This window comes from Nomascus leucogenys, chromosome 14, assembly GCF_006542625.1.
Source record: "Nomascus leucogenys isolate Asia chromosome 14, Asia_NLE_v1, whole genome shotgun sequence".
NCBI lineage: Eukaryota > Metazoa > Chordata > Mammalia > Primates > Hylobatidae > Nomascus > Nomascus leucogenys.
Window position 1 is genome coordinate 4,492,952 of NC_044394.1, and position 26,096 is coordinate 4,519,047.

The 26,096-nt window shown below is 40.3% G+C and overlaps 3 protein-coding genes and 1 pseudogene across 8 annotated transcripts in view; 2 read left to right on the forward strand and 2 right to left on the reverse strand.

Moving 5' to 3' along the window:
* The window catches only part of TOM1L1 (target of myb1 like 1 membrane trafficking protein), a 55,278-nt gene extending 54,386 nt beyond the window's left edge, over positions 1-892 (forward strand). For 3 of the 5 annotated variants that reach the window (XM_030828592.1, XM_003272275.3, XM_003272276.4), the window contains one exon: positions 161-892. The gene's annotated coding sequence lies outside the window, so the exon portion shown is untranslated. The remainder of the gene's footprint in view (positions 1-160) is intronic. The other 2 variants (XM_030828591.1, XM_012503340.2) reach the window with 2 other exon arrangements.
* On the reverse strand, positions 132-7,662 carry LOC100592800 (cytochrome c oxidase assembly protein COX11, mitochondrial). Its single transcript, XM_003272340.4, has 4 exons — positions 7,164-7,662; positions 3,602-3,757; positions 2,222-2,347; positions 132-1,832 (listed from the first exon to the last, which is right to left on the reverse strand). The coding sequence occupies exons 1-4, from the start codon at positions 7,527-7,529 to the stop codon at positions 1,650-1,652; spliced, it is 831 nt and encodes a 276-aa protein (XP_003272388.3). The 5' UTR covers positions 7,530-7,662; the 3' UTR covers positions 132-1,649.
* The window catches only part of STXBP4 (syntaxin binding protein 4), a 191,439-nt gene continuing 172,952 nt past the window's right edge, over positions 7,610-26,096 (forward strand). Inside the window, exon 1 of the mRNA XM_030828589.1 lies at positions 7,610-7,698. The gene's annotated coding sequence lies outside the window, so the exon portion shown is untranslated. The remainder of the gene's footprint in view (positions 7,699-26,096) is intronic.
* LOC100593129 lies at positions 20,263-22,072 on the reverse strand (annotated as a pseudogene). Its single transcript, XR_004033438.1, has one exon. The product of XR_004033438.1 is annotated as an M-phase inducer phosphatase 2 pseudogene (transcript).

The window sequence follows — 26,096 nt, forward strand, 5'->3', positions numbered from 1 at the left end:
CCCTATGGAAGAAGCACATTCTTACCTTTCTTCTATTAGACTGTGACTCTCCAGCCACCCAGTAAAGACAAGAGAGTTATCAAGGAATGGGGAAAGTATCAAGGAATGGGGAAAGAGAAGGACAGGATGAATACTGGCCATTTTCTTCTCTTTATTTTAGAAGAAAGTGGATGATCAGCTCACTAGCCACATCAAAGGTGCCAACTCTCTTAAGGTAGACTCTGTGCAGCTTTGAAGCCTGGAAGACAATACCTACCAACATGTCAAAGCCATGGTGGAACATTTCTGCTATAATGAATATTAAATAGAAGAATAACAGTTCCAGGATAACACTGATTCCTGACAACAGCGTGAGATTTCAACAGAACTTGTTTGGAACAAATACTCACTTAAAACTTCAGCAGAAGAAAAATTACTTAGTCCTTAGGCCAACCAATTTAACTGCAGTGTCATATGTTTCACAAGCCTTCCTACATTTGGAAATCGTCACACAGCTGTGATAAGAGTAGATTACTTTACTACGAAATAATTCTGAATAGATGAAAGCATAAAATGTGAGAAACTGAATGTATTATTCAGGAAGAATACTGAGTGCCTTCATTTAACTAAAGTTGAATGTAAAAGTCAATTTGCACTTCTTTATAATCCTCTGGTTTAGAATTATAAATTGTTAAAACCTTGATAATTGTCATTTATATTTCAGGTGTCATGAACAGGTCACTAGACTCTACATTGGGCGGCCTTTAAATATGATTCTTTGTAATGCTAAATAGTCTTTTTCTCTTTTTACTGCAACTTAACATTTCTATTTCGAACACAGAAAATGAAAATATTTAGAATAAGTTGTACATTTGATGACAAATAAATCACTATTAAAATAATTTAATATTTTTTTTTAACAAAGGTTTGTTTCCAGGAGAACTTTTGATGTCAGTAAATCTTCACAATCGCACCTGTACATTTTAACATTCATGGACTTGTAATGATGATGCTTTGGCTAACAGCCTAGTAGATGTATTTTATTTCAATTTTATGATACTATAATTTCAAAGTAATTATTCAGAACTCTGAATATAAAATAGCCCTAAACCTTAAAGGACAAATCAAATTTGAAATAAGAATTTAAATCTTTGGACAAGCTGTTAGGGCTTAGTGACTCCTACTTTGAGCTTTTAAAATACTGACTATTCATAATGAAGGAAAATAGCAACCAACTCTTTTAGACACAATAAACATGGTCAGAAGTTCTGGCCTATGACTTGAAACAAATAACCCTGAGCGTACATTTTTGAAAAACATTGTCAGATTCATTGCTGTAAGTATGAAGAGTTAATAATCTGGAAGGGAATTATAGAATTAAGCTGAACCCATGCCTGCATATTTAAAAAACAAAGCAGCTTATTTTAATACTATCAAACTCTTCAGTATGGTATTGAATAGTCAGTCATATATTCTAGCTAGGCATGTGGGTTTCTTATGATAAAAGCTGAACTTGTTCTCTCAATTTTAAGTGAAATAAATTAGTTGAGAAAAAATAATTATTTAAAATATAAGCCTTCATATTATTGTACAATATTTCTCCTTTGAGAAGACAGGATATATGATTTTCCCAAAAATCACAACTTTGAAGGAAGACTTAGTTGCTGACTTCAATTATATCCTGGAACTGGCAACTTGTGCCCTTCCTTTGCTTCAAAAAAAGTGTAAGAAAGAGTGATAAGATCAACTTTAATCATTCTTGGATCTTCAGCAAATTCAGGATCAATGTAGAAAAACACTGGCATATCTACTTCCTCTTGGGGATTAAGCCTTTGTTCTTCAAAACAGAAGCACTGGAAATTATAGAAAGATTTTAATAACATTTCTATTCTCATATTACATAATGGAAACTATACAGTTCTTTTATCTTAGCATTCCAGTACACTTCGTGATTTTAATAAGCATACTATTAAATACACAGTTCTGTGATAAATTAAGAGCATCTTTTCATCTCAATGAGTTCTGCTTTAAGGATCAAGAACAAATTCTAATCTTAAAAGCAAATATCCATTTGGTTTGGTTCTCAATTTCTGCATAGCAGGTATAGATAGTGAAGAAAAATAGCTTGATGTTTAGAAGAAATTCGTTTTCAGAAATCACAAGATCTACTAAAACACTAAGTTTCATACTAAACCGTTTATGTATCTTTATCATATTCTGTAAAGTTTACACTTCGATGTACCTGTATTTTATTGAAATACTGTCCAGCTTCAAATGGAACAATATTGTATGTAGAAATTCCAATTACTGGTTTGTCAGTAGGATTCTTAGCTCTGTAAAACGCCAGTGCAGTCTCTCCTGGCACCACCTGTTTTAAAGAATATATATATTATCAATACTTTGAATCTCACAAAGTTCCTCTTTTCCCTGCTAAATTAGTCTCATTATTTTGTCTATTCATCAGACCATAATACCTAATCTAATGCAGGGTTCAGCAAAATAAATTGTGAATACTACCCATAAACATATCTGAGTTTAAAAACTTACTTGCATATGTCAATGAAGAACCAATGTTCTAATATCCATAATTAGTTATGAATTGTCCTCTTGTATATTTGAGGTCTTCAAGGAATAATCTGCAAATTATATTATTTAAAATGTGTCCAAGCCAATCATATCACAGCCCTAGCCCAACTTTTCTGTAACACTTATACCTGAATGTCATGATTGACTATTTTTTTAAAAAGATACCAACATTAAACTTACCTTAAAACCAGAATAAAACTGACTAGAAGCTTTATTATGCCACAAAGTGTTAATACTTTGTTTGGAGAAAATAAGGAAATAGCAAGGCTTAAAAAAATTTTCCAAAGGATATTCTGTCACTTGTACCAATTCAGCCACTAATACCTTGTATACTACCATGTAATTGGATAAGATTCATAGTCATAACCTATAAAATCTTTATTAAGAGATTCAGTCATGTTTACTAAACTGGGCAAGTACTAATATTTGTAAAGCTTTTCCAATATGGGTTGAAATTAACTCACTCTGGCTAATCCTCAATTAATGAGATTTCAGTTAAAATCTTTCTTACAGTTGGTTAAAATTTTAGGAAAGCTTTTAGGTATAGTCTCAGTCTCACTGGAGTATAACATAACTATTTACTACCTATTATTTCAAAGGCCCTCAATTTTTTTTTCTTTTAGAAGGACAGGGATACTTTTGATATAAACCAGTAAAAGACTCATTGTAACCAATGCTTTTCCACATTTTTCCCATGTCTTCTATGCCTTAGGAAAAGTCAGGAAGCTATATAGCCTGACAGTTGCTGCTACTCCCAACTATTTCACTCATCTAAACTTAATTTCAAAATACTGACGGGTTCCATTACTATAAATTTTTTTATTCCCATAGAATACTTTTTGATAGTGCCTTAACACCTAATGTAACAGAATTTATACTTTAAGTTACATGAGAGTAAAAGTCAGTTTGGAACAAGGGAAAATGCCATGTTTTATTAGAATCACATTGTTAAAAGTAGTCCTCTGGCAGTTTAAGTGATGAAAGAAAGGAATTTACATTAATAAAGTAATCTTTTAATGACTGGTTAGTCACTTACATATATTTCTGTTTGCTGAGGTCTAAAGTTCCACTGGAGACTTGCATGCACATCTGCATTAAAGCTAATTTTAATGATTCGATCTTTAACAGGCACCATGTTTTCAATCTTGTCTGAGGCATGACCTGCAACTGCTGATCCTCCAAGTCCAGTAGTCTAGAAAAAGATACCAAATATGTTACACAATACTTTTAGGTGTTGATGTTCTATTTATTTGATAAAAGAAAAGTTTAAAAACGATGTAGTATAATCCATTTGGAGCCAAGTTTACATATGGTAACTGACCATTTCTGTAACTGTCAAGAGTCTGACTACTTTTGGGATGTCATGAGCCTGTATTTGTTAAAGTCATTCCTATTTTTCAGCAATCCCTTGGTTACCTGGCATGGTCAAAAATGAGTCTGGGAAAAGCAGATTCACTAGATAAGTCAACTATCATCACTGACAGTCGAACTCACAATTTCCAGCTTAGCCATTTATAAAAAACACATTTCCCTTTATTGCTAGTATTTCACTAATAGAAATAAAATTTACCCATGACCTCGTAATTCCACTGAAAATGCTTAATTCAATTTTTCCATATTCCTGTCTGGTCCTTTTCCATATCACAGCTTTTATAATCCAAATTAGTTTGTAGCTTCACTTTTATTAACATTCTGCTTTTCTAAGGTATCACAGGTATTTTCCCATGTTGGTTAATGTTTTTGAATCTTTCTCTGTACTTCTCTGTATAGTAGAGCTTTTATATAAATCACTAATCAGAGCACCTAATCCCTATGGCCACAGAAATAATCATAGGGCATCAAGACTATTTGTGTCTGACACTTCTTTTATTCATGAGTTATTTCCTTGACATCACTTTAAAAAAAAAGCCCTTACCCAGCACTTTGGGAAGCCATGGCAGGCGGATCACGAGGTCAGGAGATGGAGACTATCCTGGCTAACACAGTGAAACCCCGTGTCTACTAAAAACAAAAAAATTAGCCAGGCGTGGTGACACGCGCCTGTAGTCCCAGGTCTACTCAGGAGGCTGAGGCAGGAGAATCGCTTGAACCCGGGAGACGGAGGTTGCAATGAGCCGAGATCGCACCACTGCACTCCAGCCTGGGCAACAGAGCAAGACTCCATCTCAAAAGAAAAAAAAAAAAGCCCTTACTTCCAAGGTCATCTTTCTTCTGATACTTGAGGTTGCCAGAATTCTGATTTCCAGATAATTTGCCTGTTACTATACTAGGGAAAAAAAAAAAAATTTGAGGCTAGGGGAAGACTCCCAGCAAGATACAGTGTTTTAGCATCCTCTGTTACACAAGTCAACCAACTTCATTCAACTGCCATGCAACATTACTGAATTATATTATATCCCTAAAAGATGCATCAGAGGGCAAGCCTTTATCCTTGTTTATCCTTCTGCCTGAGTGCTATGTTTAAGATGTAACTTCTTTTCCTGAAAAATTTAAGTCACTTAAATAAAAATACTTTTAAGTGTCCTCCCTCAATAAAGATTCCAATATAGTCTTTGAATATGGGTTCTTCAAATTTCTAAGTTCAGTGCCTAGATAAAGTAAAATAGACAAAAAGACTAGAAAACAGCACTAAAAAGATGTCCTGGTCTCTATTCTAGTTGTGCCACTAGCTCTAAGAACCTGATAGATTACAAATTACATTTGCCTTCCTGACCTATGATTGCATGTGGGCACGTTTCACACACAATATTATCAGTTATTTCAGTTTGGGGCAGGGTTTCTCAATCTTAGCACTATGGACATTTTGGGCTGAATAATTTTTTGTTGTTTGGGGGTGAGGCAGTGCTTTGTTGGTTATTTAGTAGCATTCCTAGCCTTTACCTATTAGATGCCAGTAGCACCCTATACCCCCACCTCCATGTTGTGACAACCAAAAATGTCTTCACACATGGCTAAAGGTTCCCTGAGGGGCAAAAATCACTCTCCTCCAGCCCCTGGCGGTCTGAGAAGGATCTAGATTTGCTGATTTGGATTCAGTTCTGCTTATGATTTAACCAACTGGTAGTTTTAGAATTCATGCTTGGGCTTGGTCTCTGGTGAAAAGTAATTCATATTCTATACTCATCCTCAAAATCAACTATTGCACATTCCCACATAAATGCTGGCATTAGGAGACTATGCCAGAAAAGAAAAGTCCTTTTGTCTTCTGCTACTTCATCTAAAAGAAAGGTAAATTGATTTCCACAGGCTGGGCATGGTGGCTCACGCCTGTAATCCCAGCACTTTGGGAGGCCAAGGCAGGAGGGTCACTTGAGCCCAGGAGTCAAGACCAGCCTGAGCAACATAGGGAGACCTCGTCTCTACAAATTTAAATAAACGTGCACACACACACACAGACACACACACACACACGGAAAGAGTGAACCCCAGCTAAGAATACCAGTCATGGTGTTAAAATAACAATTCCCAAACTTTCCTGCACGTTGGAATCACCTAAAACATACTTGACAATTACTGATGCCTGGTTCCCACTGTGGCCTTGTGATAAAATGGGTAATGTGTGTGGATTTTTAGAAGCTGTCCAGGTGATTCCCAATGTTGCTGTACAATGAATTTTGGGAGCCACTATCTTAAGCACTTACTTAATCATTTCTGGCATGATTTTTAAACCGATATTCCTGACCCTACCCTAGACTTCCTAACCAGAATCTCTGGGGTAGGGGATCCCTGGAACGTGTATTTAACATTAAGCTCCACAGGTGATCCTAATGCCCAGCCAAAGCTGCAAATTATTAGCTAATAACAAAGGAGAAATCTCCAAAATATGTGAAAGCTGACTTTGCCAGTGGTTCTCAAAACTTGGCCTCAAAATCAACTACAGGACTTACTAAAATATAGATTGCTGGTCCCACCCCCATCCCGTGTTTCTGACTCAGTCCTGGAGTCCGGCCCTAGAATTCGCACTTTCAACAGGTTCCCGGGTGATGCTGATGCTGCCGGTCCTGGGCGCCACACTCCCAGAACCGTTGCAATGTACTTAACAGATGCCAGGTTAAGTACATTACAGTTATATATTAACAGGGGTGGGGCGAGAGAGCCTCAAAGGCGTAATTCATGCCTGTTTGTACGGAGGAACTGCTAATCCCAGTTTAAGCACAAGAAACACGAGTAGTCCAATTTCCAGAGTAACCCTTAGCACATAAACCACATGTGGTTTGCAGAGTGAATGTATGAATAATATGCATTTTAAAAGCGTGTGTACGCAGGACGGTAAGGCAGACTGCTAGATACCCGGTTAGAGGCTGCGGACCTGTTTGTTTGTTTTTTTTTTGGCGAGGTGCAGTTCATAGATCGGGGGTTTCACTCCGCAGCATGGTATAAGCACAATCACTAAGAAGAACTGGGTGCTACTTGCAGTTTTGCCACCAACTTGTTTGGTGACTTTGGGTGTTAAGTGGCTGTTTTGAACCTCTCTCCTCTTAAATAATATCGGAAACCTCTTCCACCTACGACCCGCAGAGCGAGGGCTTGTCCCGGGATTTGTCTTGCACCCCCACCTCTCGCGTCTGCGCCGCCCTGCGGGCAGCGCCGGCCCCTACCTGGCAATAGAGCCGATAAAGGGGTACGGCAGCGTAGGACGCCCCCAGCATGCCCACGGCGACAGCGGCCACGTAAGTGAGGGTCGTCTTGTTCCGCCGCCGCCGCTCCTCCTCCTGCGCGCGCGTGAAAGGGTTCGAGCTCTTAGGCCGCCGCGGTGGCTGCAATACTGGATGCCGGGCTCGAAGTCTGCAGCGCTTCCATGTCCCAAGCCACCTCAGTCCTCTCTCGGCACCTCCTGTCCCACTCCACTCTGGCCTAAGAAACGGCTGTACCCTCTCTGCAGCCCTGGTTGGAGACCCAGGGTGGATCCAGCGCCAGCCACTGAAAGCGACACGGCTCCATCCCGGACGCCAGAGCCCTCCCATAATCCCCTGAACTAACACCCACCCGGCTCTCAGGGACGAGAGGTCAAATCTCGCGAGGCATGCTCCGTCTCGCGAGATCTGGGTTGAGCCTGCCGCTGCCTTGGCTACCAAGCTCCTCAGGTGGCAGCGCTTGCAGTCGGGCTACGGAGGCCGGGTTGCCAGATTATGGGTAAGTTTGCGTTTTGCTTTGTGACTGTTCCTCCCACTTCGCTTCCCGCCAGAGCGTCTCTTAACGTTTAGGAAAATGCGTTTTGCCCGTCCGCGTGCAAGCTTGCCATCACTTGAGGTTGTGCCTGTGATGTTTATTTAAACTCCACCAGCCTTTGTCTCGACCCGGCAGCCCGGCGACGCTCTCCCGCGGTCTTTTCTCCTGGGTCCCTTGGCCGCTGGCTCCTGTGCTTACTGCCCTGGACTTGGTTCAGGGATTACCTCTCTCAGGAAGCCTTGCTGCGTTAACCGCAGCCCTCATGGACACCCACGACACCTGCATTTTCTCAGCCCGTGGGCAGTCGGCTTCCCCTGCTCTGATGCCCGTTACAACTTGCCCAATGGAAAGCACCACAGCTGGAGCAGGAGGGAAGCTGTCCCGCTGAAGTTTGTTCGGGAGAGAGTGACTAGGATAGGAGGGCCATTTAAGGAGAGACTGAAAGAAACGAACCCCGTGGGGGGATGTAATAGCTTTCTTCAGTTGTCCCACAGGACGAACTCGAGGGGGGCAGACAGCGTAGCGGATTTTACTGTGTTCGAAGGAAGCATCTTTCTAGAAACTATAAAGTAGCAGTTAAGAGCTCAGGTTCTGAGGTTAGGCGCTTCTGGATTTTTACCCGGGTCCTCACCATGGCCCTGTGCCCTTAGGTCAGTTACTTGTCCTCTCTAAGACCTGATGTCCTTACTTATAAAATGGAAATCAGAACAGTAAATGAGAATATTCATATAACGTGACTTTCATGATGACTGACGCATAGTAAGAATTTAGTTAAAAGTTAGACTGTATTTCTACTTGCTACGTGGCCATTTCTAATGGCCAGAGCAGGTATAATTATCCCCACTATGTGGATGAGGAACTTGGAGGCCTGAGAAATTTTAAGTAGTCATTCGACATTTTATTTATTTATTGCCCTCTCAACTGTGGGCCTGACACCAGTCGACCTGCTGACGCTGTAGCACAGAACAAGTCGGGAGATCACTTCTGTGATGGACTGTCCTTTCTACTGAGGGGCTCAGAAAATAATCAAGTAACAGTTACCGAAATAAGGGAATTTCAGATAACAATCAGTGCAGTGAAGACAATGGAATAACATAATATGATTGACAGTCATGAGAAGGGGTAGTAAAGTAAGGACCTTTTGAAGAGGTGACATTTGAGTTTAGACCTGAACAACGATAAGGAGCTACCTGCTCAGTAACAATTCCAGGCCAAGCAAAGGCCCAGGGGAAGGAAAGAGATAGAATGACTGAAGAACAGAAAGAAGGCCACTGTGTTCACAACATAGCAGAGTGGAAAGTGGTACGAAATGGGGTCAGAACAGGTAACAAAGGCCTGGTAATACCAGCCTTTTAAGCCATGTCCAAGGGTTTGGATTTTATTCTGAAAGTAATAGGAAGCTATTGGAATGTTTGACGCATACAAGTGATGTGATCTGACTCACGTTTTTGAAAAGATATTGATTACTTTGTGGAGAATGGATTAAAGGTAGGGGGAGGAATGGACGTAGAACAATTAGGAAGCAATTGCAGTAGTCCACATGAGTGATGATGGTCACCTTGAGTGAGTAATTGATTAACTTGTGGTCACAGGGCCAGAAAATTGCAGAACCAATAAAATCTAAATACCTTCTGACTTCTTTCTATTCTCCGGCATACTGTCTCAAAAATTTCAGGTCTCCATGATTCTACAAATTTATTCATATTGTGTAATGACAGTGTTTGACAGTCTTTTTCATCTGCATGCACCTTGGTTCTTTTTTTTTTTTTTTTTTTTTTTTTTGAGGTGGAGTCTTGCTCTGTCACCCAGGCTGGAGTGCAGTGGCTTGATCTCCACTCACTTCAAGCTCCGCCTCCCGGGTTCACGCCATTCTCCTGCCTCAGCCTCCCCAGTAGCTGGGACTACAGGCGCGCCACTGCGCCTGGCTAATTTTTTGTATTTTTAGTAGAGATAGAGTTTCACCGTGCTAGCCAGGATGGTCTCGATCTCCTGACCTCATGAGCCACCCGCCTCAGCCTCCCAAAGAGCTGGGATTACAGGCGTGAGCCACCGTGCCCGGCCCGCACCTTGGTTCTTGTACCAGATTCTCAGCTCTTCTAGGATGAGATTTCTCATAGTTTAATTTTCTTACAGCATAGACTGAAATCCCTGACACCAACAGTACATTTCTGCTCACCATTCTTTTTCTCCAGGCACCCCTTCTTTGTAGCTCCAGGTAGCAGTATAAATATATGTCAGTAATACAGTCTTTGTCTTGGACTCCAGTATTTTTTTTTTTGTATAATAATTGCAAAATGAAACTCCTATGTACTGTGATATTGATAGCAATGAAGTGGTGTTGGTCTTTGTAGCTTTCTACTTTAATGAAAGAAAATATGCATCGTATCTTAGTATGATAAAGTGAAATAACAGTTCATGTTTATGAAATACTTCTGAATGACAACTAAAATATTTTGGTTTTTTACTTATCTTTTGAATGAAATGTGTAGAACATCATTTAGTTCAATGTCCAATTAACAAACATATTAAACAATTTAAAACATTTCTGCAACATAATAGTACTCAAATTTCTTGTATATCCTTCACCAAGATTAGAGAATGATAAAGATTCTTCAGTCTTTATCTGTATACTTACTTGTTTATTTCCTATTACAAGGACACTTTCTCCTTCCAAACCACAGAGCAGGCATCAAAATCAGTTAAGTTAATATTTATACAGTACTACCATATGTAGTCAGCTTGGAGTACTAATAACAAAATACCACAGACTGGTTGCTTAAACAACAGAAATACTTGTTTCTCAAAGTTCTGAAGGCTGGAAAGTCCAAGATCAATGTATCAACTGATTCACTTCCTGGTGAGTGGTCTCCCTGGCTTGTGACATCTACCGTCTTGCTGTGACCTTACATAGATTGGAATAAATGAGCTCTTATGTCTCTTATAAGGACACCAATCCCAGGAGATCAGGTTCCCACCCTTATGACCTCATTCAACCATAATTACTTCCTAATTCAAATACAGCTACATTGGGGGGTTAGGGCTTCAACATATGGATTTTGGATTTTGGGGGATATACATTAAATTCTTTACATCATGTTATTCATGGACTCTACATAAATTACCCCATTTGTCCCAATCATTTCCATTTTAGCTCTAGGATTTAATCCAGGATTACTCGTTGATTTTAGTTGTCATGCCTCTTCAGTCTTCTTCAATCTGGAATAGTTGCCAGTCTTTTCTTGTCTTTTTTTCTTTCTTTTTTTTTTTTTTTTGAGAGACAAGATCTTGCTGGGTTGCTCAGGCTGGTTTCAAACTCCTGGCCTTAGGAGATCTTGGTCTCCCAAAGTGCTGGGATTAAAGGCGTGAGCCACCACACCCAGCCTTATCTTTCATGACTTTGACATTTTTGAGGAATTCAGGCTGGTTACGTGATTAAATGTTCGTCAATATAGGTTTGTCTGATGTTTCCTCATGTTTGTGACCCCTTGACAGGAATATCTTAGAGGAGATGCTGTGCTTCAATCAGTGAGTCCTCTTAGGCATCACATGATCTCAATTTATTCCATGGGTTCATGATGTTAACTTCTGTTTCTTTAAGATTGGGTCTGCCAAGTTTCTCTGTTACAAGGTGAATTAGCAAATATGTCACATTCATAAATTAATAGGCAATGTGCGTTTTGTGGGGAGAATCTTTGTGTTTTGTAGGGAAAAGCTTTGATACTGTAAATATTCTGTTTCTCATCATATTTTCTCCTGCCAGATTTCTCCATTGATGCTTCTTGTTTGAATCTGTTATTTCTGTGATGGATGCCAAATGACAATTTTCTAATATTATCAGTCCTTCTAGATTTATTGGCATTTTACTGTAAGGTAGTTTTCCTTGCTATACCATATATTTCTTGTTTATTTGTTTACATCAGTATAGACTCATGAATTCAAATTTTAATCAATTTATTACCATTATTTTTTAATTCTGATTTCAAATTTTCTTAGACTTAGCCAATAGAAGCCCCTTTTTGACATGTTTCCATCATTCTTTCATCACTTCCTTATTTTCTGGCACAACAACCTGCCATGCTTATCTTGTATTTTCCTGACCTGCCTTGCAATCAGCCTTTTCTGCCAGGAATTTTGGTTTCTCTAGTGGAAAGTGGTATTTAGAAACAAACTCTGAGCACTAAAATTGTTCATTACTAGCCTTTCTCCGCAGAGAGACCCTAGAGAATTTGTGTGTATAAACAAGTGTGCATATGTGTGTTTAACAGCAGGAAATCTGGCTACCTTTATCTTCAGTGTATGTACTTACTTGCTCAATTCCCCCCATATGTAAGCAAATTACTGTGGCTGAAAGCTTGGCCCTAGAAAAGTGAATTCTTCTCTTCCTGGTATGTCAGCCCAAAGCTGAGTATTAAATATGCTGCCCACTGGACACCATCCAAAAACTCAGCAAGACAAAAGTGATGAGGAAGAAGGAAAGAGAAAAGTGTATTTAGGAAGTTCCGCTCCAGACATTTTAGAAGGTGTAGGAGGAAGGAGGAAAGGCCAGTTAGGAAGTTTGGTTGTAGACACATAGGCCCTTTCACGTACCATTTTCCCAAGCTCAGCCCATGGATAGGGGAAGCAGGCTTAGAATGATGAGTTAACTTGTCCAAGCCTAATCAGTTGGGTAGTGGCAGAGCTGGAGTTTAAGCCTGGATTTTTTCTGACTCCTTACAACTTGCTATTTTTACTGCGTCTTGTAGAAAGCAGCTTTGCAATGGATGACAACAAAACAACAACAAAAACACTGAAGCCTTTCTTTTCTGTATTAGGAGATATTTCTTTACTTTTGTCTCAGGTAAAAATCATCATTAACGTGGTTAGATGCCTATTTGTAAGATGGCACATTTGAAGTTATTTCTAAGCTAGAACAAACAGCTTAGACAGACTTGAGCATAGGATTGGGGTCAGAGACCGAGGTTATAACCTGGATACAAGGAGTTCTTAAGATGATGAAAGATCTGTCAATATGCATAGATACAATAACAATACAACACTGGGAGACGCTGAAATGTATATTTTTTTTCTCTAAAGCTTTAAATCAATGCATAAGCCTGGGCTGCAATTTTTGTGAGTCTGCATGTGCTTGTAATAATGCATAAATTGTTATGATAACTAATGCCAAATAATGGGTTATACCATGAATGGAATGAGAACTCCTCAGGGCAGGGCTAATCCAACCCTGTTTTGTAGGTCGAGGTGTTAATTACACATTTTAAATATCAAGAGCTGGACTGACATTTCAGATTTGACACCTTTAATTTGCAACATTATTCTTCAGCAATAAACAGTTAAACCTTGTAAACTCTTTCTGGTTAGCTATAATCATGTCCAATTTTATATATTAGGTAAAATAAGTTATATAAGTTATTTTTCATATAAGCCATTTTGATATTCACATAATGTTTTCTTATCTGATTATTGATTTTTAGGCTTTCTATGGATTATAAAGATGTATTATTTTAAATTTTGGTATTTTTAATCCATAACATAAGGAAATTGGGACTTCAGTCTTAATATGGTGGTCGTCACTGAACTGTATTTTCTAGTGGTTTTCCTGATAAAGCTCCTGAATCCATTTAACAATGTGAAATACCTAACAATAATTCTGACAATACTCACAACTGTTTATTTGGTAGCTATTTATTACAATACTTGTATGTAAAAGAATAAGAGTAATGTATTTGAATAAATAGTAAGTACAGATATATTGTGTTTGCTTAAGAAAAGGCAGGGTAATCATTGTTTTCCAGTTAGTGCACAATAATGCCCTGAAGTCGTCTCAGTCAGTTTTGATACCCTAGTTTCTTATTTTCTGGCAGCAGCCTCTGTGCCATCTTTTTGAGGAGCTACTCCGTTTAAAAGCTCTTGATTAAGTTTATATGATTGACAGATAATGTGAAAGGAAAACAGAAATCATTTATCAATAGAAGGCATTTATTAATTCAAGTAATGTTTATCAAGATCAGGGCCAGCTTCATGAAAATATGACGTGTGCAGTCACACAAGGCCCTGCTCTTAAAAAGGCCCCTCACTTATGATGTAGGACACGCAAGCCCCCAAATTGGGGCTTAGCCCAGGAGGGTTCTTGGCTTGGGCCAGAAAAGAATTCCAGGGCAAGCTGGTGGTGTTAAACAGCAACTTTTATTGAAGTGGCATTGTACAGTAAGCAGCAGAGAGACTGCTTCTTGCAGAGTGGGGCTACCCCGTAGGCACTGTGCCCAGAATAGCAGCTTAGAGGCAGTTTTGCACTCATAGTTATACCCTCTTTTAATTATATGCAAATTAAGAGACAGTTTATGCAGAAATTTCTAGGATGAGTGTGGTAACTTCCAGTTCGTAGGGTCATTGCCATGGAAAGGGGTGGTAAGGTCTGTGTGTTGCCATGGCGATAGTAAACAGATGTGGCACACTGGTGGCCATGTCTTCTGGAAAGCAGCTTCTATCCAGGAACTTTTTAGCTGATCCTCAGTTTGGTTCCAAGTCCTGATTCCTACCCCACTTAGATAAGCCCTATGTTTGTTTAATGCTCTACTGTCAGCATCTTGAAATTATTTTTTGTTTTTGAGATGGAGTCTCACTCTGTCACTCAGGCTGGAGTGCAATGGCATGATCTCAGCTGACTGCAACCTCTGCCTCCCAGGTTCAAGTGATCTTCCTGCCTCAGCCTCCTGAGTAGTAGCTGGGATTACAGGTGCATACCACCGTGCCCTGCTAAAAATTCTTAATAATTATTTAACATGGGGCCTTGCGTTTTCATTTTGTATTGGGCCCTGCAATTTATGCAGCCAGTCCTGGTCAAGATGTAAATAGATATAAATATAGATAGAGATACAGACACAGATATAGGCACAATATTATATCTCAAATGCACTGACTGACAGTCTCACATGATTCAGGCCAAAGCACAGTCTAATTATATGATTTAATTATGTGATTAAAGGCAAAGGCAGAAAACTAGGGAAAGTACAAAAGTGGAAAGCCTTTAGAGCCTTTACTTTTAACCTTTAGAAGGTTAAAGGTAAGAGATAAAGGAAAAGGCAAATTCAGGTCTCCTGAGAATAGTCAGGTTAAGTGAAATATGATCAAAATTCCAAACTTGCTACCATAGCCCATAAGACCTTAGGAAATCCAGACCCTGCCTACTTCTCTAACCTTATCTCCTACCACTCTCTCCCTGTTCACCACACTCCAGTTGCACTTCTTTCTTTTCTGTAAACACCTCAAGTTTGTTTTACTGCCCTCAGACCTTTTCTTTGCCTGGAGTGCTTTGTCCCTCAGCTTTTTTCACAGCTGACTTCTTATTTGGATCTTAGCTGGGACACCCTCCCCAGTCTAAATTAGCCCTTCTCTCCTTAGTCACATTTGCTATCACCTTTCAATATCTGAAATCTAGTTCATTTAATTGTATCCTTTTTTTAATTGTTTTTCTCCCACCACAAGAATGTAAATACCAAAAGAGCAATGATCTTGGCTTGTCCACCGTAATATCACGTGCCCTTAGTGTTGTACCTGCACGTAATTGTACTGAGTTAAATATTTGGTGGATGAATGCATGAATGAAAGCAAACAGAAGGCAGTCAGGTAGCCTAAGGAAACTTCTGAGAGCATTGAGCTGTGCTGATGAAGACTCCTTTCAAGAAGACTGAGACTTTCTTTGAAGTAGTTTTCTAATGTTACCCACTGAGTTGGGCTGTGTGTTACAGGCAGATGCTTATGCATCCTGAAATAGGACCAATTGTCCCATAGAACTGATGTTAATGGTTTCTTTGAATAAACACAGAAATTGATTCTCCCATTGTTAAAACTTGAGAAAGTTAAATTTGTCTTATCTGAGTTACTTTCTCAGGAAACCAACCATGAGGCCTCCCAGATACTATCAAGAAACTGAAACTTACCAGATCATTGCATCTGGACGATATGATACCAGACCCCTCAGCCATCATGACTGCCTTACCCGGGGTTACCCAGTCCTTAGGCTGCAGACTAGTATCCATCCATGGCCTGTTAGGAACCCGGCCAGACAGCAGGAGGTGAGTGGAGGGCAAGTGAGCATTACCACCTGAGCTCCACCTCCTGTCAGATCAGTGGCAGCATTAGATTCTCCCAGGGGTGAGAACCCTATTGTAAATTAGGCATGTGAGTGGTCTAGGTTGCATGCTCCTTATGAGAATCTAATGCCTGATGATCTCAGGTGGAACAGTTTCATCTTGAAACCATCCCCCATCCCCCCATGCGTGGAAAAATTGTCTTCCACAAAACTGGTCCCTGGTACCAAAAAGGTTGGGGACCGCTGGCCTAACCAATCACTTGCTACCTGTTGACCAACTCTTCTTCCTTACCCTTCCCTAATTCCTGTTTTCCCACACATACTTACATTTTTTCCCTGCCATATAAGCCCCTAATTTTAGCTGGTCAGGGAGAGGGATACAAACTTCCCATCTCCTTGGCTGCGGCACCCAGTTAAAGCCTTCTTCTCTGGCAATACTCCGTCTTTCAGTGATTAGTTTTCTGTGTAGCGAGCAACAGGACCTAAACCGAACCCCTGGCATTTTGGTAACACCCCCAAGACAAATGAGCAGCATTTCTGAACTCGTTAGATTCTTGGAAGAAAAAAAAACATGCACTAGCAAACAGAATATTGCCTTTGGGTACAGAATAAAAGATAATAAAATACAGTTGGCCATCAGTATCCGCAGGTTCCACATACACAGATTCAACCAATCACAGATTGAAAATGAACATTAGGCCTACAACGGCTGTGTCTTTACTGAACATGTACACACTTTTTCTTGTCACCATGTCCTGAATAATATAGCATAACATATTTACATTGTGTTTGGTATTATAAGTAATCTAGGGGTGATTTAAAATATAAGAGAGGATATGCATAGGTTAGGTGCAAATACTACACCATTTTATATCAGGGACTTGAATATCTTCTAATTTTGGTATCTGCAGGGTCCTGGAACAAGTTCCCTGAAAATACTGAGGGATGACTATAACTCTTTGATCTTTTATATATTGGTTTCCTGAAACTTTTATATCATTTAAAAATGATCAGTTAAGTTTAGCCCAGGGAAAATAGTCATTCCTGATTTTGTCAATTTTCTTAAACAACCTTAGGATTATATAAATAGCTGATGTTATCTTGAAGAATCTCTGCTGTGATAAGGTATAAAACAAGTTACCAGTTTCTAAATGCTGTCATTTTTGTGTCTCCTCAAGTATAATACATCTAACTTTATAGGAAGAAATATTTACATTTGTAATATTAGCTTTAGTGAATAAATAAATAGTAGGCATTTCTAACTTGTCAGTCCACTGAAACCAGACAGATTATTTGTTGAGCAGCCAACATCATTGTGCCCTCCTACTCTTTTGAAATGACCTTAATGTGAAATGTCACTACACTAGTACACTTTTCCCTGCATTCTAATCCCTCCCAAATGACCAACTGCAGCCTACTCCATCCCGCTCATGGGTCATACTGATCTTAGAGGTGGACGTATATTTTAAAAAGAAAATCTTTCCCTCAAAAAACATTGAGAGACTTGTAGTTTAATAAGCCTGCCATAAAATTTTTGATTTGTAGAGCCAAGAAAGAACCTTTAAAGATCATTTTATGAGTGATTTTGACGTCGTACATATGAAGACTAGGGAGCAGAGTAAGTGGCTGCTCAAAGTCATATGTCTAGTGGGCATCTACCCTCTGGACTGGTACTCTTCCCAATGCAATAAAAAAAAACATGAAATATATGTACTATATAATATGTACTATGAGCTTCTTTGCTATGAGTCATCTTTCTTTTTAAATTATAGCAGAAAATAAGTGTATTTATTTCTACTGCCTGTCAATTTACTTACAAAGGAGTTGTCATAAGAAGTTATTTAAAGGATATAGCTGATTTTCTTTGTGAAACACCAGATCTATGTTATTTTCTCTTTTAAATTGCAACATTTGTTGATACCTTAGCAAATGAAGATGAAAGGAGAAAATGACATAAAGGTAAAATGACATTACAGGAGACATAATTAGAAAGAGCTGATTTTAAATATTAGATGCCAAGAAGGTACACTCAAACGTGGTAACTTTTTTGATATTTTTCCTTCTTTATCCAAATAATATATCAAAGTATATATCCTTGTTGTAAGCCATTCAAAAAATAAAGAATAATTTAAAGAAGGAAATAAAAATAACAGTAAATAAAAATAGTAGTTCCAATTGTCAGTTATTGTTTACATTTTATTGTATATTTTTAATAAATGTAATTTTAGAAGATGAAATTATTCTACACATTCTGTTTTTACCTTGCTGTTGTTTTTTTACCTAGACCATTTTTGATGATTACATAGTATTGTTTTACATGATTATACTGTAAATTATTTAACCAATTATCAGTTTTTACATATTTTTGAGGTTTCTGATATTTTATAATTACTAACTATTCTGTAATGATACTTATGAACTAACAGATACTTCTGTGTGTTTGCTGAATCACTCCTTGCCAACCACAGAGTATTAAAATGAACTAGTATCCTGCTTTTGGTAGACAAACCCTGGATTTGGATTTTCCCCCATTACTGATATCCCATTTCCCCAGGTGCCCCTCAAAATGTTTTTGTTCTCTCACTTTTTCTAACCCTCTTTTTTATTGTTCGTAATTGTTTATTAAATGTGCTGAATTTTCACTTTTAAGGGATATTTTACAAACCATATTTACCTAGCATTTTTAGATACTTCTGACCCCAGCCACATCTTCCTTTTTGAACATAAAATCAAGGAGTGCCCTATGTGTCCTTATTGCTCTATCAGGAATCTGGTTACTTTATATAGTGTGTGAACCCAAGAAAGCAATTACTCTCCTTTATGCCCCTGGAAAAGCTAACAGTGCTCTCTGCTAAGAAAAAGCCTCCTTTAGCCCCTTTCTTTTCTTTTGTTCCCTCACTAACAATATAAGCATAAGCCCTCATACTCAATATGAACTGAAATTCTCCAATCAGTCTACAGCCATACCACCCTGAACATGCCAGATCTTGTCTGAAAATCCCTATTTTATCAAGATAATTTCATGTATCTTTAGAGACCTCTAGATGGCCAATAGCTTCTGACAAAGCACTTTTCTTATGAGCTTTTTAACATTATTATAAAGAGACTATTTGGACTTAGTATTAAAGCAATAAATCTTGCCTTCACTGGTATCATACCGTCCTTCCCTTTCCTTCTGGTGATCATTTCACTTTAGACAAACAACTAAAAAGACATTAGAGCTCTTGACCTCACAGCTCGTTAAATATTTCAAAGTAAATATAAAAGTACTTTGGCAAGGAAGGATGGGAATTAGGCTTTTGCTTACAAAGCCTTTATAGGTCTATTCTAGATGTATTATTTTAGACTTTGCAGTGACAGCTTAATAAATCATCTAGTTATTTGTTTGTGACAGGTGTCTATGTGTGTGTGTTGTTAAGTAAAATGCACTTGTATGTAAACCAATATGTTACAGTTACATAATTTTTAACAAAAATATAACACGTATGAATTGTGCCAGGTTTTTTCTTCCACTGCTTTATTAGTAACATTTTTAAATGAAGACATATAATCATATAATCAAGCAGAATTTGGGGTGGGAGGGAAATTATTTTCTAGAAGATGACACACTTAAAGCTTTCCCAAAATATTTTTTGTTATTTACAAAATAGTGGATTTTTAAAAGGCATTACATTAACAATAAAAAAATATAATACCTAGGAATTAACTAAATAAGAAATGTAAACTGTTACCAGTGCAGGGTCTTGACTACAAGTCGTCTAGGTTCTTGGCATTTTGAACAAAGATTTGGACAAAATGCACAAACAAAGCAAGGAAAGAATGAAACAATGAAAGCATAGATTTACTGAAATGAAAGTACTTTCCACAGAGTGGGAGCAGGCTGGAGCAAGTGGCTCAAGAGCACTGGTTACAGAATTTTCTGGGGTTTAAATTTCCTCTAGAGGTTTTCCATTGTTTACTTGGTTACACATTATGTAAATGAAGGAGTAGCCTGCAACCAATCAGAAGTACTTTCCAGGCCGGGCGCGGTGGCTCACGCCTGTAATCCCAGCACTTTGGGAGGCCGAGGCGGGCGGATCACGAGGTCAGGAGATCGAGACCATCCTGGCTGACACGGTGAAACACCGCCTCTACTAAAAAAATACAAAAAAATTAGCCGGACGTGGTGGCGGGTGCCTGTAGTCACAGCTACTGGGGAGGCTGAGGCAGGAGAATGGCATGAACCCGGGAGGCGGAGTTTGCAGTGAGCCGAGATCGCGCCACTGCACTCCAGTCTGGGCGACAGAGCAAGACTCCACCTCAAAAAAAAAAAAAAAAAGTACTTTACGTTTTTCTTTTTTTTTTTTTTTTTTCTGCCTTTAAGCTGGTATTAACCCAACTTAACTAACTAAACAGACTGGGCTCTTCCAGGGGTGGGGGGCACCAGGATATGGAAAATGATGGGATGACACAGGGGAATCGGGGCTGGGGCAGACAGGCAGGACACCCACACCATCTTTCCCATGGACAGCACCTGAGGCCTGCAGCAGGCCCTCAGCCCGGCAGGCCCATAGGGCGGCTGGCTTCAGGCCTCGAAAGGCAAGGGAGGTAGCAGGACTGACGCAGGCCCCTCACTGGTCCTGCAGCCGGCTACAGAGCTCCCGCCGGCTCCGCTCCCCAGCCCAGCTGCGAGTCTTGAGGCGGAAGGTCTTTAGCTCATCCTTGAAGGCCTCATGGTTCATGGGCCGGTAGTCCTGGGGTTCACAGAAGTTCGGGTGCTAAGGGAAGAACTCCTTGTGGCCGCCTTTCAGGATATACATCTCGGGGTAGTAGAGGCTGGGGTAGTCGTTGACAGCATGGTCTCGTTCCCTGATGAAACGGCACATGCGGGGCCCACGCTCAGATGAGAATTCACAGTGGAAAATGAGGATGACTCTCTTGTCCAGGCTACAGGGTGTGATGGGGCTCTGCAGCAGGAAGCTCTTGGCGTCGCGTTCCAGGGGCAAGTTCACCGCAGTCTTGATGTGCCCGTCTTCATACTCATAGGGGTATCTGCAGTCTACAATCACAAACTTATCCACGATGTTGCTGAACTTGCCCGTCAACAGGGCCACCATCGTTTCTGGTGAGATGTACTTGACGTCTTGATGCTTTCCATCTACTGTCTGTAGGAGGAAGGCCTTAGAGTAATCTCCAATCAGCTCTCGATGGTCACTGTCCAGGAGATTCTGGATCTCATCGTGACACAGTGATTTTGAGCAGAGGATGCGGGCTTTAGTTTCCTCAGCCTCCTGCTGCTCCTCAGGAGGGGTCACGCTCCGCCTCCACTTATTCTGCACGGGCATGTCCCTGTCCTGGGGCCGCTCCAGCCTCTCGAGAATGGGCCGGAGCATGCAGCAGGGCATGGACGGAAAGCGGAAGAGCCGCTGGCACTTGCTGTGCATGACGAGGTCCTGTTCCTCTTCCTTTTCCAAGGTCTTGACCACTGGGGCACTAATGAGACTCTCCATGCCTGAGGGAACTGCATCATCGTCCTTTAAGTCACTCTCTAGGATGTCCACAAATCCATCGTCTTCCTCGGTATCCCCCTCTGCGGGGGTCAGAGAGAAGCGACCTAAGGCCAGGGGGCTGAGCTCCTCCACTTCCATCTTCCGCTCAGGACTGAGACACATCAGGTCGGGGGCCGAGCTGGGTCTCTGGGCAAAGGCTTCCCTGCGGCTGGCCCACTCTGCCAGAGCATGGATGGAGCTGGGATGTGTGGGCTTCCATGGCATCTTGAAGACAAATCCATCCGGCATAGACTGGAAGCGTCTGATGGCAAACTGCTCGGTCTGCTCTGCCATCTGGGGGTCCATAGGGCTGGGGGAATCCATGCAGAGACCTGCATCAGAAGATTCGGAGGATTCAGACGTCAGGGAGGATTCGGATGCCGGTCGAGACACGGATAGGCGCGTAAGGCGGCTGCGGCTGCGGAAGAGCAGGGTCCCTACCTGACTCTTTGGGGTTTCGCTGCCGAGGCTGGCGAGGTCGTGCATGGTCTGGGTGAGGGTGGTGACCGGCGAGGAAGCGGCCGCGCGCACCGGGGACCCCAGGAGGCCATGAGATCCCAGCAGGAGGCCCGGGAGGTGGCCGGGACGCTGGGCGCCACCGCACACGCCTGCTGGACTGAGAGCCGAGCCTGGCGTGGGCTCCGGCTGGGGCACCTCCGCCGCGGCGGGGCCGGGCGCAGGGCAGCCAACAAACGCCGGCACAGCTGGCTGGACCGAGGGAGCAGCGGGCGAGGGGTGGGGTGGGGGGGAGGGAAGGGAGGGAGGGAGGAAGAGCCACAGGGCCAGGCGCGAGGGAGGAGAGGGATGCGGGGAGGGCGGGGGGCGAGGGACGCGGGGCTCAGGCACCAGCCTGGGAAGCCTCTCCAGAAGTACTTTCCATTTTTCATCTGCCATGCAGTGCAAAGGGAGTAGCCTCTGATCCTTTTGTGGAGAGGTAGGGTTTTCCTTTTGATTCAGTTCTAGGAAGTCAGCGCCAATCGGCCTTAGGCTCCCTGCCTCCAGACCCTATTCTCCTGCCTCACAAGGTCACTGGGAAGGCAACTTTAAAATACCGTAGAAACAGGCTTGTCCCACCTGTGGCCCATGGGCTGCATGTGGCCCAGGACAACTTTAAATGTGTTCCAACACAATTTTGTAAACTTTCTTAAAACATGAGATTTTTTTGCGTTTTTTTTTGTCGTTGGTGTTGATGATTTGTTTTTAAGCTCATTAGCCAACATTAGTATTAGTGTATTTTGTGTGTGGCCTAAGACAATTCTTCTTCCTCCACTGTGGCCTGTGGAAGCCAAAAGATTGGCCACCCCTGCTACAGAAGGTCACAAAAGAAGATTTGAACATAATAGAAAGTGATACCAAATTCTTGGATAGGAAGACTCAAAATAACATCATAGATAACAATACTTCTTCAATTAATTTGTAAATTTATTGTGATTCCCTTACAAATAGCATTGTTTTGTTTTTTAAACAAGATAAGAATACTTTTAATTTAATGTGTAAAAATAAACAACCAAAAACAACCAGGGAAAACCTGGTTAACAAAAGAACAAATGAGAGGTGATTGGCCTTACTAGGTATGATAGTGCCTCTGTAATTAAAATAGAATGGCATTGGTGTACGAATAAACAGCCTAACTAAAGGGCCAGAATAAAAATTACAGAAGTAGACCCAAACACTTAAGAGATTTTGTATATGATGAAAGTTGTATCTCAAGATGGTGGGGAAAAGATTTAATAAATGTAGTTGAGACAATGGGGTGGTTTTCTTGGGAAAAATATGAGTTGGATCTGTACTTTATATTACGATGGATTCCAAATGGATCAAATATTTAAAAATGAAACCATAAGAGTACTGGAAGAAAATATGAGAGAATTCTTTATAACTTTGGAGTGGGCAAGGAGTTTCTAATTTGACCTAAAACCTGGAAATCATAAAAGATTCATAAAGTTAGCCACAAACTTTTGCATAACAGAAAGCCCATAACCCAGAAGAAAAGGGGGGAAATATATTTGCAATTCTTAATGCTGATAGAGAAATAATTTCTGTAAGATTTAAGAACTCCTAGAAACTGAACAGAGAAAGACCTAACGATAAATAGAAGAATTGGCAAAAGATGTAAAAAAAAACACAGTTCACATGAAAGGAGATACTGAATGGTTCTTAAAGCATAAAAAACTCTTCAGCCTCACTCCAACTACCTTGAGATACCATTTTCATCATAAGACTGGCAAAAATCCAAACGTTATTTAGTATACCATAGTGGAGAAAATTTAGAGTAACAGGCACTATTGTTGGTGAGATAGTAAATTAGTACAACCCTGACTGAGGGACATTTGGCAATTTGTATCAATTTCATTATGGCATTTTTGTAATTTCATTAAATTAATATTTACTATAATTTCTGGCAGAAGATATTTTCTTTTATTTTCTCTATTTTTTGTCCAGTGAAAAGAACTGGTTTTATTGAATACCATGTCTGAGAATATAAATTACTAAGTCTTACTCAAACACCATATGCGTTATGGACAGATTTTTTTTATCTGATGAGATTTCTAATTATATGGGATGAATATTGTTTTAATGAGATCATAAGTAAACAGACTTATCAAAAAAAGCTCTAATTTAAGTTTTCTGGAATAGATTCGTCTTATACAACAAGAGTTTTTTTTCTCCAATGTTCCACTTTCTCTGTTTTTGCTGACCTAACTGTTTCCCTCTTATGATTCACCAAACTAGAATAACAATATATTTGTCTTCAATGTGCATATTTTTAGTAAAAGAACAGAATGTTTTCCTTCTGTGTTATTTATTAATTATGGGAACTTGAGGGTGGTGTGTGTGTGTGTGTGTGTGTGTGTGGTGAGTATGTGTATGTAACATTACTGGAATCCCTGTTGGTTAAGGGCCTTGCAAGCTTGTATAGAGTAGGAAGCAGGCAAAGGAGAGGGAAAGGACAGACATTTTATGATATTTAAGGACATGACAATGAATACCTTGTTAATACAAAAAATAAGCCCACTGTTGGGATGGATAAGCTTAAACCCACTTCTGTTTAATCAATAGTGTCATCTTTATATAAAAGACATAACACATTACCACTCCTTACTCTCTTATTCCACTTTTTTGGTGAATCAAGCTTTTTATCTGAATTAATTTTCCAGCATACTGTAGTAGAAACAGCTTGGGTTTGGAGCAAGAAACAGCAGGATTCAAACTCTACCACTAGCCTCTGACAATGGACAAGCCACATACTTTCTGTATGACTTATTTTTCTTTTGTATAAAATTGGGTTAATAATACCTCCCTTGTGGGGCTCCTGTGGGAAGAAAATCCTGTAACATGGGGCCTGGCTGTATTGGTGTTTAATGATGACTTAGATCCCAGGTTTCGCAGCCTTTCTCCATACTCCCTGTGTATACTGCTGTCAGAGCACTTCACCCTTCCTGATCTCATCTCATCTCTAGCACTTAGGACACTGCCAGCATGTTAAGTGAATGGAATAAACACCTAAATTTTATTTTATACCTTAAAATAGAAATGTTTTAAAATGTCTTGTTAAGTGTATTATACGGAATCTATTGTAGAGTAGCATTTATACATCATTAGGCTTGTATGTTCCCAGGGGACCTGGGGACGTGTGTCCAGTTAGAACAACTCACCAAAGATGAGGATCTTACTCACTTTGGTACCAGTAGAAAGACTGCTCAGTTTTTCACATCTGCTTTTGAGCCAGGTGTTACTATTCCTACCTTACTTAATAGGAGGAGATGCTAAGAGGTTAGGCAATTTTTCTAATGCAATGTTACTAGCCCATGGCAATACTGCCATTTGAACTCTGCATTTCTTTTCTTTTTTTTTTTTTTATTTATGTCTAGTACACTTTCCACAATATTAAATAAATACATTCGGAATACATAGTATGTGAAACATAGTGCCAATTAATGGTAGTTACTATTATTGTTGTTATTTGAGAATGACCTCTCTTGAGTTTGAGAATCTGCTCCATGCGTGTATCATTAAAGCAGTCTATAATGAACTTATGCAAACTTAGTTTTAGAATTGAACTCTCTTCCATGACTATATCAGTCTTGTGGGCAGCTTCAGTGGCTCTTGACTCTGAGAGGCTACTAGTCAAAGCCCAAGGATTTTAAGCTCCTCCCTCAGGTGGCCCTTCTTTTCCTCGTGGGTACTGGATAACTTTCTTATTTCATGGTCATTGGACTTTTGCTACTGACATTGTGGCTTGGTGGCTTCATTTTTCTGGCTGCTGTTGATCTGCATGCTTCCACTGTTCCTGTTGCTTGCTACTACAGAGGCTGTGAAAGTCGAAATGTGTTTTTACCACCCAGACCAGTGAATACATTCCTATGTTAGGGCCTCAAAAGTAGTTGGCTCTGTGTTTGGGGCCCATTCAGTTCATTTACGGAAGAATCTATGATTTCTTCTGCATACAGTGGTTGAAGAAAAGATAGGATGATCCTCTTGATTTTAGTCTTCAATCTCTCAGTTTTGTTCTCCCCAGACTCTTTTGTTCCTGAGTCTTCAGTTTCTCTGGGACTCTTTTTTTATTTTTTATTTTTTGATACGGAGTCTGGCTCTGTCGCCCAGGCTGGAGTGCAGTGGCGCGGTCTTGGCTCACTGCCAGCTCCGCCTCCCAGGTTCACGCCATTCGCCTGCCTCAGCCTCCCGAGTAGCTGGGACTACAGGCACTGCCCCACGCCCAGCTAATTTTTTTTGTATTTTTAGTA

What these genes read in the sequence shown, in the direction of transcription:
- LOC100592800 (XM_003272340.4), bottom strand. Translation starts at nt 7,529, where the DNA reads ATGGGAGGGCTCTGGCGTCCGGGATGGAGCCGTGTCGCTTTCAGTGGC. An exon ending in CTCAGCAAACAGAAATATAT is followed by an intron (nt 2,348 to 3,601) that starts GTAAGTGACTAA and finishes TCTTTAAAACAG; the next exon opens with GTGGTGCCAGGAGAGACTGC. An exon ending in AGTATTTCAATAAAATACAG is followed by an intron (nt 1,833 to 2,221) that starts GTACATCGAAGT and finishes TATAATTTCCAG; the next exon opens with TGCTTCTGTTTTGAAGAACA.